The following is a 16,560-nucleotide window of genomic DNA, read 5'->3' as shown; positions in this document are numbered from 1 at the left end:
ATTTAAAACTAGTTGAGAATATTAAAAGGCAGTAAGCATTAATGAACACCACAATTTAAAAATGGGCTAGAAATCGTCAGCAACTGAAGGGAGATCACCATACTGGGGACCATGGGGACTTACAGTACTTTTGCTTCCTGCATGGACCCCGGCAGGATTTATATCATCCCTTCAGTCACTGGCGACAGTGTACCAGTTAAGCCTTAGATTAAAATAATGAAGATACTACGTTTAAAAGCCTAGTGTGCAGAAAAATACTTCGAATGATTTGGGACTTACACACCCTCTTAGGGGGACAATAATTTTACGCTACTTCAACCCCCCTCAAGGGTACAGCCACTAACAATCTAAGTTATGAATTTCGCACTACCAATTTTTAAAACAATACATTGAACACATCAAAATTTATGAACAAGTTCTATTTCCTTTAAAAAACATAATATTAAACGAGAATTAACATCATTAAAAAGGTCCTTAATTGTTTTTACATTGAAATATTTATCCCTTGTGATGGAAAAATCAACACAGTCAAGCAGGACATGCTTGACCGTGATTCTTTCATCACAAGGGATACAAAACGGAGGATCCTCACCTTGTAATAAATATTCGTGCGTATATCTGCTGTGGCCAATACGACATCGTCGCATAATGACCTCTTCAAATCTGGACTGACAGCCCAAGTAGGTGTAACCGATATTTGGTTTAATTTCATGTAATTTATTGATACCTACTTGGGCGGCCCACTTCTGTTGCATAAGATCTCGGATGTAAGTTCGAATCATGGGTTTAAAATCAGTGTATGGGATCAGAAGTGGTGTCACAGATTTGTTGAGGGCTGCTTTTGCAGCAGCATCGGCCATTGTGTTACCAATGATACCAACATGGCTTGGTAACCAACAAAAGACGATGTCATATTGGCCAGTAGCAAGATCATTAAATAATTCGAGAATTTCGATTAAAAGTGGATGTTTTGATGACATATTTTTAATTGCCTGAAGGCATGAAAGAGAATCTGAAAACAGTATGAATTGTTTATGTTTAGCTTGATTACTGATATATTTAAGTGCTGTAAAAATGGCGTTTGCTTCTGCAGTGAATATGGAACTGTTATCAGGTAAACGTGAAGATATTGTTCTGGATCCAATGACGGTGGCACTAGCAACTGCGCCACCATCCTTGGATCCATCTGTAAAGATAGATTTATAAGTGTCATAATTGTTTCTTAATTGACTGTATTCTTGTTGGTAAATTAATTCGTTAGTGTCTGATTTCTTTAGTTTTGTTAATGTAAGGTCAACCTCTGGCCGTACCATTTGCCAAGGAGGTGTTGAAAACAGTTGAGTTGGAGCTATATCTTGCAGTTTAATATTGGAAGCAAACAAGGCAGACTGGATTCTGATTCCGAGAGGTGGAACAAGAGATGACTTTTTATTGTACATATCTTGGTAAAGAGGATTGAAGACGCAATTAAAAGCTGGATTGGACTGATTAGAATATAATTTAGTGACATATTGTAAAGATAATGTTAGACGGCGTTGTTTAAGAGAAGGTTCATCCGCTTCTACATATAGACTGTGAATTGGAGACGTCCTGAAGGCACCAAGGCAAAGCCTCAGGCCCTGATGATGTATCATATCAAGTTTTTTAAAATTACTTTTACAGGCTCCACCATAGACGAAGGAGCCATAATCAAGTTTTGAACGGATGAGTGACCTGTATAAGTGTAAGAGGGTTGTTTGATCCCCTCCCCACTTTGAATTAGAAACAACTTTCAATAGATCGAGTGCCTTCAGGCATTTAGCTTTTAGGTATTTAATATGCGGGAGGAAAGTTAAGTGATGATCAAAAATAAGTCCCAAGAACTTGGCTTCCTTAACAACTTTGATAGGGGTGCCATTCAGAAATAGTTCAGGGTCCTTATGCGGTTTATATTTTCGGCAGAAATGTATGCAATTAGTTTTTGATCTGGAAAATTTAAACCCGTTTTCTAGACACCACTTGTTAATTTTATTAAGACATAATTGTAATTGCCTTTCAATTGTGTGCATATTTTTACCCCGGCAAGATAGATTAAAATCATCCACAAAAAGTGATCCATCAACTGAATCATTTAAAACTTTTGACAAACTGTTAATTTTTATACTGAATAGAGTGACAGACAAAATACTGCCTTGTGGGACACCCTGATCCTGATTATAATGATCAGACAGGGTTGTACCCACTCGGACTTGAAATTGCCTGTCTGTTAAAAACTGGGATATAAAATGAGGCAGTCGGCCTCTTAATCCAAAATCATGAAGATCTTTTAAAATACCATGTTTCCATGTTGTATCGTAAGCTTTTTCTAAATCGAAAAAGATCGATACAGCATGTTGTCTATTTACAATGGAATTTTTAATGAACGATTCTAAACGCACTAAATGATCGATAGTACTTCTGTTATTCCGGAAACCGCATTGTATATTGGTAAGAAGATTATTTGTTTCCAAGTACCACACTAATCGATTATTTACCATGCGTTCCATCGTTTTACAAACACAGCTAGTTAGTGAGATAGGTCGGTAATTCGATGGATCAGAATGATCCCGCCCAGGTTTGGGTATTGGTATAACAATGGCATTATGCCATGAAGTTGGAAACGTCCCAGATGTCCAAATGTCATCGAATATAGTCAACAAAGTTTCAAGGCATGATTCGGGCAAGTGTTTCAGTAGCTGATAATGAATATTATCAGCGCCTGCTGCTGTATCATGAGCTTGCCCTAGGGCAGTATATAGCTCATGTAGTGAAAATACCTCATTGTAATCTTCACCATTATCAGATGTAAAATTTACTTTTTTCTTTTCCTGTTGGAGCTGATATTTTTGAAATTCAGGAGCGTAATTAGATGAGGAAGAATGATGAGATAAAGTTTCCCCAATGCTATTGGCAATGGCAGATTTATCAGTTAACAAAGTATCGCCATCCTTCAGATGGTTAACTGTAGAATTGGATCCCTTGCCTTTGATCTTTTTTATCATGTTCCATACCTTGGACATAGGGGTACGAGAGTTAATTTTTGAGACATAAGTCTGCCAGGATTGACGTTTATTTTGCTTAAATAGACGTCTAGCCTTGGCATTTGAAATTTTAACAGTATTTAAATTATGGACAGTGGGATGTTTACGGAAGTACTTCTCCGCCTTCTTACGACATTTCCTAGCTTGTTTGCAATTAGCATCAAACCAAGGTTTACGAACACGTGGGTTGACAGAGGACTTAGGAATTGATTCATCAGCAATTTCATTCATTTGAACTGAAAACAACTGAATCGGGTCAGTAACATTCTGAAAAGACGTAGGTTTTAATTTATCTTTGCATAAAGATTGAAATAAAAGCCAATCAGCCTTCACAAAATTCCATCGAGGTGAAGGTGGATCATCAGCGGGATTAATGGGCTTAAGCACCGTGGGGAAATGGTCACTCCCACATAGGTCATCATGGACGGACCATGAGAATTCATTTAACAAAACGGAATCCGTCAAAGACAGATCTAATGATGAATACGTACCAGTTGCAGGGTGTAAGTAAGTGTCTGAGTCATCATTAAAGATGCAAAGGTCATTATCAGAAACAAAATCCTCGATCACTTTTCCCTTTTGATTAATGATAGAACCTCCCCATAAAGGATTATGCCCATTTAGATCACCAATGATGAGACAGGGCTTTGGGAGCTGGTCGTACAATCTTTGGAGATCATTACGCTGAAGGTTTGAAGATGGAGGAATGTATAAGGAGCAAAGTGTGAAGGCAATATGCAGTGTAAGTCTAACTGCAACTGCTTGCAAATTCGTGTCAAGCGGAACAGGACTGTGAACAACGCCCCGCCGCACCAAAATAGAAGCTCCTCCAGTAGCTTTATCTCCCGGGGGAGAGAAGGAATGATACGAACTGTACTGCCGTAAATCAAATTTATCGGTTTTTTTAAGGTACGTCTCTTGTAAAGAAATTGCTGACGGAAAAATATCCGTTGTTAATAATTGCAGTTCGTTAAAATTGTGCCTAAGTCCTCTGCAATTCCATTGTATAATGTGAGAAGAGCTACTCATGGTGGCTCAACTGGAGATCGTGAGCGGGAGGGAGGTCCATTCCCATGGACTGGGACTGAGGGACTAACCTCCATCTCCAGAGGCTCAAAAAGATTATGAACCTCTAAAGGTGTAGGTATAGGAGAAGGCGCCTCCAAGTGCTGGAGTGCCCTGCCTTTCTTCTTCAATTGCTTTTTAGTCTGCTTTGACAAGTGGGCTTCACCTGAAACTGTTTGCATTTTAGTTGATGTTTCTGGTTCTATCAGTTCAGTATTTTTAGGCGTCGCAAGCAAGGTCTCTGTTTGGGAAGCAGATGTTACTTTTGACGGAACTATGGGAGATGTCATGGTTTCATCAAGGGTAATCTGTTCATCCTGAACCCAAGAGATATCGGTTTGTGTAGAGATTGTCGATACTTTCACTACTTGAGTTGGAGAGGACACAGCAGCTGAATACGTCTTGGTTGACGGGGTTTGCAATGGAAGTAACTTTTTGGCCTCAGTGTAAGAAAGGTTGTTTGTGACTTTGATTTTTAATATTTTGGCTTCATGTTCAAATATAGGACAGGATTTAGACGAGGACAAGTGCTTTCCGTCGCAGTTTGCACATTTGATGTCACTTGTGCAGTCTGAACTCTCATGAGTTCCACTGCAACGGAAGCATCTTGTCTTAGCAGTGCAAAATTTAGCTCCGTGGCCGAACTTTTGACACTTATAACATCGGAGTGGATTTGGGACATAAACCTCCACTCCGATGTTAAAGTAACCAGCTTTAATTGATTTAGGAAGAGTTGACATTGCAAAGGTGAAAAGATAAGTTTGTGTGTTGACAATCCTACCATCCTGTGCCTTCTGGTAAATCGTTTAACTGCAGTGACGCCTTGGTTTTGTAACTCAGTTGCTATGTCCTCTTCTGCCATGTCTGACAGACAGCGAGCGCGATCTCTCACAATACCTCTGCAAGAATTCAGTGTCTTGTGCACTGAGACAACAACATTTGTGTTAACAAACTGCTGGAGACCCAGCAGATTACCGGATTGTTGTCTCCGTGCACATTCAACAAGGATGGAGCCAGAACGAAGACGTGTGACATTCTTGACTTCCCCACAGGTACTTTGGATTCCCTTGGAGATGACAAAAGGATTGAGCTTTAAAGGAGAGCCATCAGCGGATGAAATGACGACGAACCTAGGCCAAGAATCGGCCACTTGAGGAGAGACATCTTCATCAGACGAGACAGAATCTGTATGCCTACGCTTGTTTGTTTTTGAAGAACCAGAGTGCAGATTTAGAGACATGTTGTAAGTATAAGTTTCAGCATCCCTGCTCCCCACCCGCCATCGAGTGTCAACAAGGACGGTGCGCAGTGGAAGCCAGTCTACAACACCAGGGATACAGGGATGTTATACGCCAGCAAATATGACTTGAATAGCCATATTTATCTACCAGATATAGTGCCAGGCAGGTTCAGTCCATGACAAGAAACTGGAGACATACAGAATACAGAGGTCAACATCACCAGATTGGCCCATGAGCCAACGCCTTCTGGCGTAAGACTCTAGGCAATTTATTCAATTCAAATTGGAGAATTCATACAAGTAATGCACGGCCAAGTCCAAAATAGACATTAAAATACAGTTGTGCGTGCACCATATTACGCACAGGGCCTGGCATGACCAGCCGATTGATAAGACCGGGCCCATCTTACCACCCGTCTAGGCGAAGTGAGGGTCGAAGTAGTGTGTTGGGCAAAGGAACACAGTTCCAGGAACCAGTGCCCTCAACTACCAGACTCCCGTCCTCCGCCGACACAGGGACGCAACCCACGGCAAACAGGTTGCCCATTGTAGTCGCCTCATACGACCAGCAATGGGAGGCTGTGGAAATATTCTGCCCCGGTTCCACACGGGGGAAGAGCTATTAGCGTTACCCAGCACTCACCACGAGGAGGTTGCTCTTCACGAGTGCCTTGACTTGAGAGACAAACTCTAGATAGTAAACACAGGCTAAGATGCGGGAATAGTTAGCATGCTATTGATTCATATCCACAGCAATGAAGGGAAAAAGCAAGAAACTTAAAGTACCAAGAAGCTATGTTTGCAGCAGCCGCCGTGTCTGAATTCCAGGTGAATAAATAATTTATTCTCGACAAAGCGAACCAGTGGTTGATAGCATGAACCGCGACCCATGCCATCGGGGTGATGTCGCACAAAAGCACAAAATAACACATTGCAGCTATAATGACACAAAAGCTCTCTTAGAACCACTATTTAAACATAGGTTTACAATAGTCGAAGCGTCGAGATCACTTTGTGTAGACGGGCCCTGATCCTCGTTTTAGTCGTCTTGCACGGTTTGGGGGCGATCGGGTAGCCTAGTGGTTAAAGCGTTCGCTCGTCACGCCGAAGACCCGGGTTCCATTCCCGACATGGGTACAATGTGTGAAGCTCATTTCTGGTGTCCCCCGCCATGATAGTGCTGGAATATTGCTAAAAGCGGCGTAAAGCTGACTCACTCACTCACTCACTCACTTTCACGGCTCGCGTGGTGTGTTGGGGTTTATTATACGCCGGGATGCCCTCCGGTGTATCTGTCAGTTATTATTGCCAGGAATATGAGTAACTCTGGCCAACAGGGTGTGCGTTAGAAAAGGCCAGTGAACCGCAGGTTAGTTTAAGCAACAAAAAATACATTAGCGCATTACTTGTCATAACTGCTGCTGAATGTACCGTGATGTGGAAATTATAGTCGTTTGATGTTTATATAGTCGTTTGATGTTGATATAGTCGTTTGAAGTTTTTCCCGTTAAGTAATGTGTCCATTGATGCCGTCGTATTGTTGATAGTCAACTTAGAGACATAAATGGGAAGTTCCATTAATGCGAACAAAGGCCACTCGCACATCGCATTTAGTTCACGTTCGTGTTAATTTCAAGATTTACAGTATATTATTTGATTTATATATATATATATTGATTTAGCTTGGTGTCAATCACTGCATATTCCGATGTAAATGTCATAATTTAAATGTTACGAAATATCCGCAGATAGAATAAAGCTGCTCTCACACTTTGCCTAGGGGGTTGCCGAGCTCTCCCGAGCCTAACTCGATTAGGACTCGGGAAGAGACTACATATACCAGTATCATACGAGTACGCTACGAGTGTGTTACGAGCCCCATAGGAGTCCAATAGGAGTATAATAGGAGTCTAACAGGAGCCTAGTAAGAGTTGCATACGAGCACAACGATCTCGATACGAGCTGTGCGAGTTTTGTACGACTTTGGTAAGAGGTGGCTCATTCGTATAGCTCGTATTAGACTCGGTCAACTCGGCAATTAATTTTGCAGACGATCCTCATACGAGTTCTGTACGAGCACCACGAGGTCGCCACGATGGTACTACAAGTAGGACGAGTGTGTTACGAGTTTGTTAGGTGTTGGCAGGCGGCCCGACTGTTTTGAGCAGTTCCCAAACTCTCGTAGATCAGTACGAGGTATCCCGAGTTACCCCGAGTTTAGTACGACCTCGCTACGAGCTCCATACGAGTACCCCCGAGTCAGCTCGGGGCCATATTCGGGACGCAACTCGGCAAAGTGATAGAGCCCCTCAACGCTTAAATTTTTTTTAGAAAACATCATTTGAACAAAAACAATTTCCATAATCATCTGCTTAAAGCTGACTCCGTTTAGTGATTCCGACTATAGGATAGGTTTGTGTTTATGAAGCACTGGCAAATTGTTATCATACCAGGTGTTTGCGAGAAGGTAAGCGCATCCTGTCCAAATTGGTGGCACCCGTCACAAACACATGCAAAGGTTTACCTGATTTGGTTGGTTGGTTTGTTGTTAAACGCCGCACTCACCAATATCCCAGCTATATGACGGCGGTCTATATATAATCGAGTCTTGACAAGACAATCCAGTGATTAATATCATGAGCATCGATCAACGCAATTGGGACCGATGACATGTATTAACAAAGTCAGCGAGCCTGACCACCCGATCCCGTTAGTCGCCTTTTACGACAAGCATAGAAAACCTTTAACGGCAAGCATGGGTTGCTGAAGACCTATTCCAACCTGGCTCAACACGGGTCAAGGTTCACCTGAACGGACACGGGAACGAATGGTAACCAGTTTGGTTACTGGAGAGTCAACTCCTATAATTGTGAAAACTCCCCGAAGGCCTTGAATAATGTAATAATGTAATGTAAATCGTTGAATTAAGTTAAAATGAGTTAAATTTTGTGTCATGATTTTGTATCAAATACATTTATGTATTTGCGAAACAAAAACATGAGTTTTAAGTATAGGAACATGTTCTCGCCCATGGGCCTACTCTTCGCCCATGGGCCACACTTCCCCATGGGCAGGCCCATGGGCGACATTGTGTAAATATTGATTTTTTGAACATTGTTTTTTCATTTTTTCTTCCTTGGTATGTTCCTATGAAAACAGCAGGTTTAATTTTGTAAATACCTTTGACCGAGACTGGGTAAAGACCGTAGAGTTTCTGGACTATTAGGTTTCCAGAATTAAAATGGGACGTGTTAAACCAAGATCAACAACTGTAGTATGGCGCTCTTTTTAATCTTCGAAGGAAAAGCATGCTCGAGTGTACCTCCGCCAGTGTGGAATGAAGACACCAAAGGCTGGAGCTTTTGGAATATTGCATGGTATAAGGGTAAAGCTGACTTTTGGAAAGTTGAATATAAAAGGTCAACGCCGGATGTGAACCAGTCTCGATTTTCCATGAGTCATCCCTCTTGTCACACAGTCTTGTATACAGTCAGTGTTAGTGTACATGCATGAGTTACGATGGTCGTAGGACCAAGATAGCTTTGTGCAAGTGGACCAAGGTCACAGTGAAAATATCTTTCACCATTGGAACGACCAAATTAGGAAAGAATCAAATGTCTATGCTATTAAGGTAGTTTGTAGACATTGCAATTAGATTTAAACCTGAATTGTTAAACCTATATGCATAACAATTGGTCAGAAGAGCATTCACATGCCGTTGTGAACATCATGCTTTAATCACATGGCTTTACTTACAAGGCTAAACGAGTGTATTTTTAACACGATTAAGATAACACTGAAATAGCGCTCCCATGAGAACGAGGACAGCTGGAGCTGTCTCCTGACTGTGGTCCCGAGGGCACATTGTATTTTCCTGGCAAAAAGAGGTAAGACCGATCATTTTCACCTGGTTAAAAAGACAACTAATGTTGTACATCGTTTTTATTGAATTTGCAACTCAAGATTACTTATATCATGTAGTACATGATGTACGTAATTCTAATTATCAATCCCTCTGAACTTGATGACACGTTTATAGATAATAACTTCCTTGCTAATTGTATTGAAGACGTTCTTTTCAATAAAAGTTTCATGTCTTCAAAATCGTATTTAAATTCTGTTTGTATTGTCCAACTGATAGCTGTTTTGTATACTTTTTTTCTTCTTTTCAAAAAGGAGCATCAATTGACGTAAACTGAACGGAAATTTTATCGATCATCAGAAACAAAAAAACTGAAATGTGTGTAGAAATCCCATAATCAAATTATTTGCTCTCTCTGGTTGGTTAGTGTTGTCCCATATTGTATTGGCATAATCGACATTGTTTTTCAGCATGTTAGTTGTCAGTTTGTTGATAGGAGAGTACCCTTAATGTATATGTTCTTCGTGTATGCAACAACAACATCATGCCAACAATATAAAAAAACAAATACATGTGTTTAAATCAATAATGTATGTAAAATACAATAAAGGGACACCACTGCGTTGCTTGTACAGATTAGTGTTATCCTTTGAGATTTCCTTTTTACACATTTTCTTTTTTTAAATCATGTTAGGGATCGATGTAAACATTAACAAGAATCTCATAGGGGATTAACCATCCTGCCGGCAACAAACAAGATTGTACTAAGATACTTGATATTAACCAGTCTTGTCGTAAAAGGCGCCTAACGGGATCGGGTGGTCAGGCTCGCTGACTTGGTTAATGCATGTCATCGTATCCCAATTACGTGGATCGATGTTCATGATATCAATCACTAAATTGTCTGGTCCAGTCTTGATAATTTACAGACCGCCGTGATATAGCTATAATATTGCTGAGTGCGGCTTTAAACAACAAACAAACAAACAAAACCTAATATTAGTCAGCACAGGCACTCCATTAGGTCAGCAGTTCCATAAACGTATAAAAGTAAAAATTAAAAGTATCTTTTAAAAAACCGCCACAGTGGGTTTTTGATTATAGACACGAACACAGGTACTCATCCTCGATTAACAGGGGTATTATACTTTCATTCGACTGTGCTAACACCATGGGGCTATTCGACACTGCTTCGTTTATAGCGCTATTTCAATGAGTAGAGGCTGACAACACCCACCCACCCAATCACTCATGAACTCATCCTAAATCAGCGATAATATAGAATGTAGATGGCGACGTCATTCAGATACGGGGGGCACGGGTGGCCAAGTCGTCTAAGCCGCCGCGATTCGCTGTGCAGAGTTGCGTCCCTTGGGCACGCAAGAAACTTATGATTGTGGGTTCGAATCCCGATACGCCCCGATTATGTTTCTAGGTTTGTCAGCACCATACCCGTGCTCGTGGGTTTCATCGAAGTGGTAAACGTCTTAGACCTGCATCATTTCGGGCTTTCCTCCCACATCAAGCTGACCCGCCGCGATATAACTGGAATACTGTTAGACGCGGCATTAAACCCAACTTACTCACTCACTCACTCATTCCGATACGAAGCGTTGGTAGCGAATGGGTCCTGGATATTTATCATAATGGAATGGATACATTATGAACCAATTTAAGTAGGTATATGTTTATGATGATAAAGTTATGTGTCTGTATCAAATATGATAATAATGTTTATCAGATGATGGATTCTGGTGTTGATGATGGATCGATATACATGTACCAATCGATAAACTGCATTTAGTCAGATCGATTCTCTGCCTCCCGACGTCGATCGACATGTTATTGTTTATGTGAAGATGGCTGCAAATTAATTGGCAGCATAAAGTAAACGACGTTTATAACAAACACGCTTATTATGAACCGACCGATATAACGAACCTAATTTTAGCCCCGGCTGTTTCGTGTATACTAATATAATCTGTATATATGCTTATAACGAACTATGGTTATTACGAACTAAAATTAGTGGTCCCTTTGTGTTCGTTATAAACGTTGTTTACAGTAGTGAGTTAGTTATGTTAATGAATGAAAATATGTTCAAACCTAGATTATTTTATTAATAACATATGGCAAACAGATTATTACACTCACGTGCCTCCGTATCATAAATATTATATATTAGGAATAAAATACATGCATTATGATCGACAACTGCTTAAATAATACATTAATATTTACGATAGGAAACACTCTCGGCTAATCTTTTTATGTATTTTTTATATTTCACATTAGGTACCTGTATTTTACAACATACCCGACAGGACCACGTGGCTGACCTCATGATCACGGTTCGTAGTAGTCCAGACATAGACATGGCTTGGGCAGAGCTTCTCATATTCGCTCTGTCATTACTTGGTCCATTTTCTGATGAGTGTTAATAATTTGTACATGGAACTCTAGTTTATTGACAATATTTGTACTCATATATTTGTTCACACTTTGAAACGTTTGGGCCCTCTGCGAACATTAGCTAGTCTTTAGCCATCGTAGTACCCAACTCCGCCCTTATTTTGTCTAGAACAGTCCTCCTTTAATTAGAAGTTTCGCCATTTAGAAATGAATCTGAAATTGTTTCATGACATTCAAAATATATGTTGTAAGTCATCCGATGGCATGCGCACTTTTGTTTTCTTGACAATAACATCAAGCTTCGCCCACACTTCATAATCATTGATGGTAGTGAGCCAAACTGTTTTTCGAATTATTATATTAAGCCCTTGAAGTACGTGTCATGTCATGTAATCTAGTCTTCACATGGGTATAATCTGTCAATCACATTCCTGGAGTGATATTGCTAGAATGTTCATAAAACCGGCTCCAAAGAGCCACTCACTCTTTGTTTCTTTCAGACCGAACGGTCCGGAATGTTGGCCATCTTCTTACTGGGGGCCTGCATTGGGTCCTCCTTGTCCTCGATCGTTCCTGTAACCATTGGCAACCATTGGAGCGGAGGTTTCCAGGGAAACTTTTGTATGCCTTTTACCATTGACGTCACTTCCTGGAAAGCACACTTACAATTCGACCAGCCTACTACATCCTTGGAGGTATGGTCTTTGAGTGATTGAGGTTTAATGTCGTTTTGAACAGCTCACTGTGGTAGGAACATGTCTTCAACGTTTTCGACTTAGATGCTAATCCAACGAGCTAATCCAGGAGCTGACAAATCTTCAAAAAAATTATTAGGGCGAAGCTAGGATTCGAACCCAGGATCTTGGGTTTCTGGTGCGCAGATAAGTTGTGATGGATCTTCGTCACACGTCCAGATGGGCCACCATGGGTATCTCATTGATTGGACTGGAACTATGAAACCGAAATAAGTCCATATAGAGCACGTCGCTATCATGAATAATTTTGAACGCGATGTTGAACCCCATTGAACCAATACTATTTCAGTCAATCCGTCCACGAATACACTAGTCATGCTAGAGAATAATCTGTCACACTCAGACCTGGTTATTTCAGAGTAGACGTGGAACTGGAATATTGCTTACTGTGGTGTTAGCTGTATGTCCTTACTATAATAATTCAACTAATACACCAGGTAAAATGATTGTTGTCTCCTGTGATCTCTGACCAAGTTATGCATCACGAACTCTGATTTGCCTGTGGGGGCTCGGATGGCCCAGTCGTCTCAGGCCCCGCGATTCGCTGTGCAGAGTTGCGTCCCTTATGCACACCAGAAACCTATGATTGTGGGTTCGAATCCCGGTTCGCCCCGATAATGTTTCTAGGTTTGTCAGCACCATACCCGTGTTCGTCTGAGACCTGCATCACTTCGGTCTTTCCTCCAAATTTAAGCTGACACCCCGTGATAATACTGGAATACTGTTTAAAAGCGGCGTTAAATTCAACTCACCCACTCACTCACTCAAAATAAGCTGAAAAATGACCCCACTTGCATTTGTAGGATTAAATGTTGAAATTGAATATCAAAGCGATGCATAAACGTCGAAAATTAGACACCAACATCCAAAAGGTACGTCGCGATATAACTGGAATACTGTTAAAAGCGGGGTTAAATCCAACTCACCCACTCACTCTGATTTGCCTGTAGATCTGGCTGGCGGACATAGAGTCCCAGACCTCTGATGGCCGGGAATACGTCCTGGTCAACAAGCCCTTCAATGGGGCCGAACACCCCGGGGACAAACTCTGTGTGACCTTCCTTGGTCACGGCACCGGCGACATCACTCCTACTGCCAACGTCGTCATCGAGAACATGCCCGACCCCACCACGCCTATACCTACCAGTCCACCTACGACCACGCCCACCACACCCTCCACCACGGTCACATTCCCTCCTGGATACAGTGAGTTGAGATGTCCCTACAGTCAAACCTCCTTCAAACTTATTGACATCGGGGGGCGGTCGGGTAGCCTAGTGGTTAAAGCGTTCGCTCGTCACGCCGAAGACCCGGGTTCGGTCACTGACACGGGTACACTGTGTGAAGCACATTTCTGGTGCCCCCCGCCGTGATATTGCTGGAATATTGCTAAAAGCGGCGTAAACAGTAGTCACTAACTCATTAACATCGGATCTTTTATTCCACTACGAGACTTCTTTGAAGATCTGAGAAGCCCTCAATAGGACGCACAGGAGAACCCTGAGTGAAGTTACAATCCCAGTCTATATGTCTGCATCCTTGAGTCAATTGTCAGCTTTCTGAATGATGCAGCTTCATTTCTTTAGCACATGGATTGAAAAGTCGATTTTAATAATGGACCCAAAACAAAGAAGACAATTGTACTCCCTTCTTGGTGTAGAGGGGGCACGGTTGGCCCAGTCGTCTAAGGCGCCGCGATTCGCTGTGCAGAGTGGCGTCGCTTGAGCACGCCAGAAACCTATAATTGTGGGTTCGAATCCCGGTTCGCCCCGATTATGTTTCTAGGTTTGTCAGCACCATACCCGTGCTCGTGGGTTTCACCGAAGTGATAAACGTATGAGACCTGCATCACTCCGGGCTTTCCTCCCACATTAAGCTGACACGCCGCGATATTACTGGAATACTGTTAAAAGCGGCGTTAAACCCAACTCACTCACTCACTCACTCATTCTTGGTGTAGAAGACCGCCTCCGTGGTCTAGTGGTAGAGCGTCCGCCCGGAGAGCGGAAGGCCCGGGGTTTGATCCGCGTCATACCAAAAGACGTTAAAAGATGGTACTTGTTGTTACCCTGTCTGGCGCTCGGCATTAAGAGGCTAAAACAAGGACTGGTCGGCTCGGAGTCAGTATACTGTGTCTGCGTGGGGCATTCATGTTAAACTGCGGCATGGTATCTCAGTGAGCTAGCACTATAAATCGGCATCAGTCCGGACAAGTACAAACAGCCACACACACACACACACACGTGTATGCACGTTGCTATATAAGTGCAATAATCTTGGACGCGACGTTAAACCCAATTTCACCTCACCTTGGTGTAGATGCGCACACAAACGGCAGGATCTTATGAAATAGATCACCATAAAAGCACGGCCTATATTATGACCATTCAGAATTGGCCGTTTACGTTTGCTTTCGAGAAGTCCGACATGCTGATCTTAACGCTTCTCTCGCTCGCTCATTTGTACAGAGACTTTTGAAGCCTCAATGTTGATTACAAGTTCCACTGAGGTGACATATTGAGGGTTTGTTAGATCTTCAAGCAGAGGTATGGTTAGGGAGTACTAGATTTGATTTTATGAGAAGGAACGTTATTCCTGCCCTATTAATCGAGAAAGCATGTCCTGCTTGGAAGGCTTGCATATGGTCGTAGTGCTATAGCCTCGTACCCATGGTTCGGGACACTCGTTCATCCGGAGGTTATCACAGGACCGTCCGGATTAACAGAGTTCTGCTGTATACTCAGCTCCGAATACAGAGTTTGAGGACGAACTGTAACAAGGGCCCTTTGGACCCGCTAGAACTGCAAAAATGTAAAGAAAGTGTTTGAACCTGGTGAATGTGTTACACAAGTTTTCAGGCGAGTTGGGGCAATCGAGAAGTAGCATTTGCCGGAGCGAACCCTCGACGGGTGACCCTAAAAAGGTTAGGGGGCACGGGTGGCCAAGTCGTCTAAGGCGCCGCGATTCACTGGGCAGAGTTGCGTCCCCTGGGCACGCCAGAAACCTATGGTTGTTGGTTCGAATCCCGGTTCGCCCCAATTATGTTTCTAGGTTTGTCAGCACCATACCCGTGCTTGTGGGTTTCACCGAAGTGGTAAACGTCTGAGACCTGCATCACTTCGGGCTTTCTTCCCACATTCAGCTAACACGCCGTGATCTAACTGGAATACTGTTAAAATCGGCCTTAAACCCAACTCACTCACTCACTAAAAAGGTTATGTGTTTTTTTCATTGCAGCTGGCACCCGAACTCCCCCTACGACAGAAGGTACCACACAAACAACCCAGGAAGGCTTTAACTTAGGTAGGCCTTCCAATTCTATGACAAAAATGATACCTAATTCAATTCCTTATTTTGACTTGCATCGTAGTTTCCGTGTATTTTGTCAGGTGAACAAATGACCATGTGACGGTTGGAGCAGGATATACGATCACATGTTCGCGAACACCTGCTATCTTCACTATATGATAGTGATTCATAAACACTTCCTTATCACAGAGTCAGAATCCTGCAGTGCACTTTTAGCAGAACAGTCTTGTGATAATGATGATGTAAATGTGTGCTGGTCGCTCTGTACACAGAAAGGCTCTTCTCGGACCTTCAGTGACAAGTTGACAGCCCCGTGTTCTGGTCGCTATGTACACTGAAAGGCTATTCGCGGACCTTCAGTGACAATTTGACAGCCCCGTGTTCTGGTCGCCCTGTACACTGAAAGGCTATTCACGGACCTTCAGTGACAAGTTGATAGCCCCGTGTTCTCGTCGCTATGTACACTCGAAGGCTATTCGTGGACCTTCAGCGACAAGTTGACAGCCCCGTGTGCTGGTCACCATATACAGTGAAAGGCTATTCGTGGACCTTCAGTGACAAGTTGACAGCCCCGTGTTCTGGTCGCCCTGTACACTGAAAGGCTATTCACGGACCTTCAGTGACAAGTTGATAGCCCCGTGTTCTCGTCGCTATGAACACTGAAAGGCTCTTCCCGGACCTTCAGTCACAAGTTAACAGCCCCGTGTGCTGGTCACCATATACAGTGAAAGGCTGTTCGTGGACCTTCAGTGTGCCGGTCACAATGTGCACTGGACAGTTATTCGTGGAACATGAATATTTGGCTGTGATAGAGAATGTATGACATTTATGTAGGACTGTTTGGGAGGACAACTGTAG

At 42.5% G+C, this 16,560-nt stretch overlaps 1 protein-coding gene across 2 annotated transcripts in view; it reads left to right on the top strand.

Annotated features, from left to right (window-relative positions):
• The first annotated feature begins 9,132 nt into the window (after window positions 1–9,132).
• Window positions 9,133–16,560, top strand: part of LOC124148194 (endoglucanase 4-like) — a 29,238-nt gene continuing 21,810 nt past the window's right edge. The window contains exons 1-5 of one of the 2 annotated variants that reach the window (XM_046519172.2): window positions 9,133–9,251; window positions 11,522–11,577; window positions 12,139–12,333; window positions 13,344–13,599; window positions 15,631–15,696. In XM_046519172.2, coding sequence (XP_046375128.2) covers window positions 11,569–11,577; window positions 12,139–12,333; window positions 13,344–13,599; window positions 15,631–15,696 — 526 coding nt within the window. In that variant the 5' untranslated portion in view covers window positions 9,133–9,251; window positions 11,522–11,568. The remainder of the gene's footprint in view (window positions 9,252–11,521; window positions 11,578–12,138; window positions 12,334–13,343; window positions 13,600–15,630; window positions 15,697–16,560) is intronic. The other variant, XM_046519173.2, reaches the window with a different exon arrangement.

This window comes from Haliotis rufescens, unplaced genomic scaffold (genome assembly GCF_023055435.1).
Source record: "Haliotis rufescens isolate VD_foot unplaced genomic scaffold, xgHalRufe1.0.p SCAF_42, whole genome shotgun sequence".
Lineage (NCBI taxonomy): Eukaryota > Metazoa > Mollusca > Gastropoda > Lepetellida > Haliotidae > Haliotis > Haliotis rufescens.
This window is presented reverse-complemented; position numbering and strand designations above follow the sequence as displayed.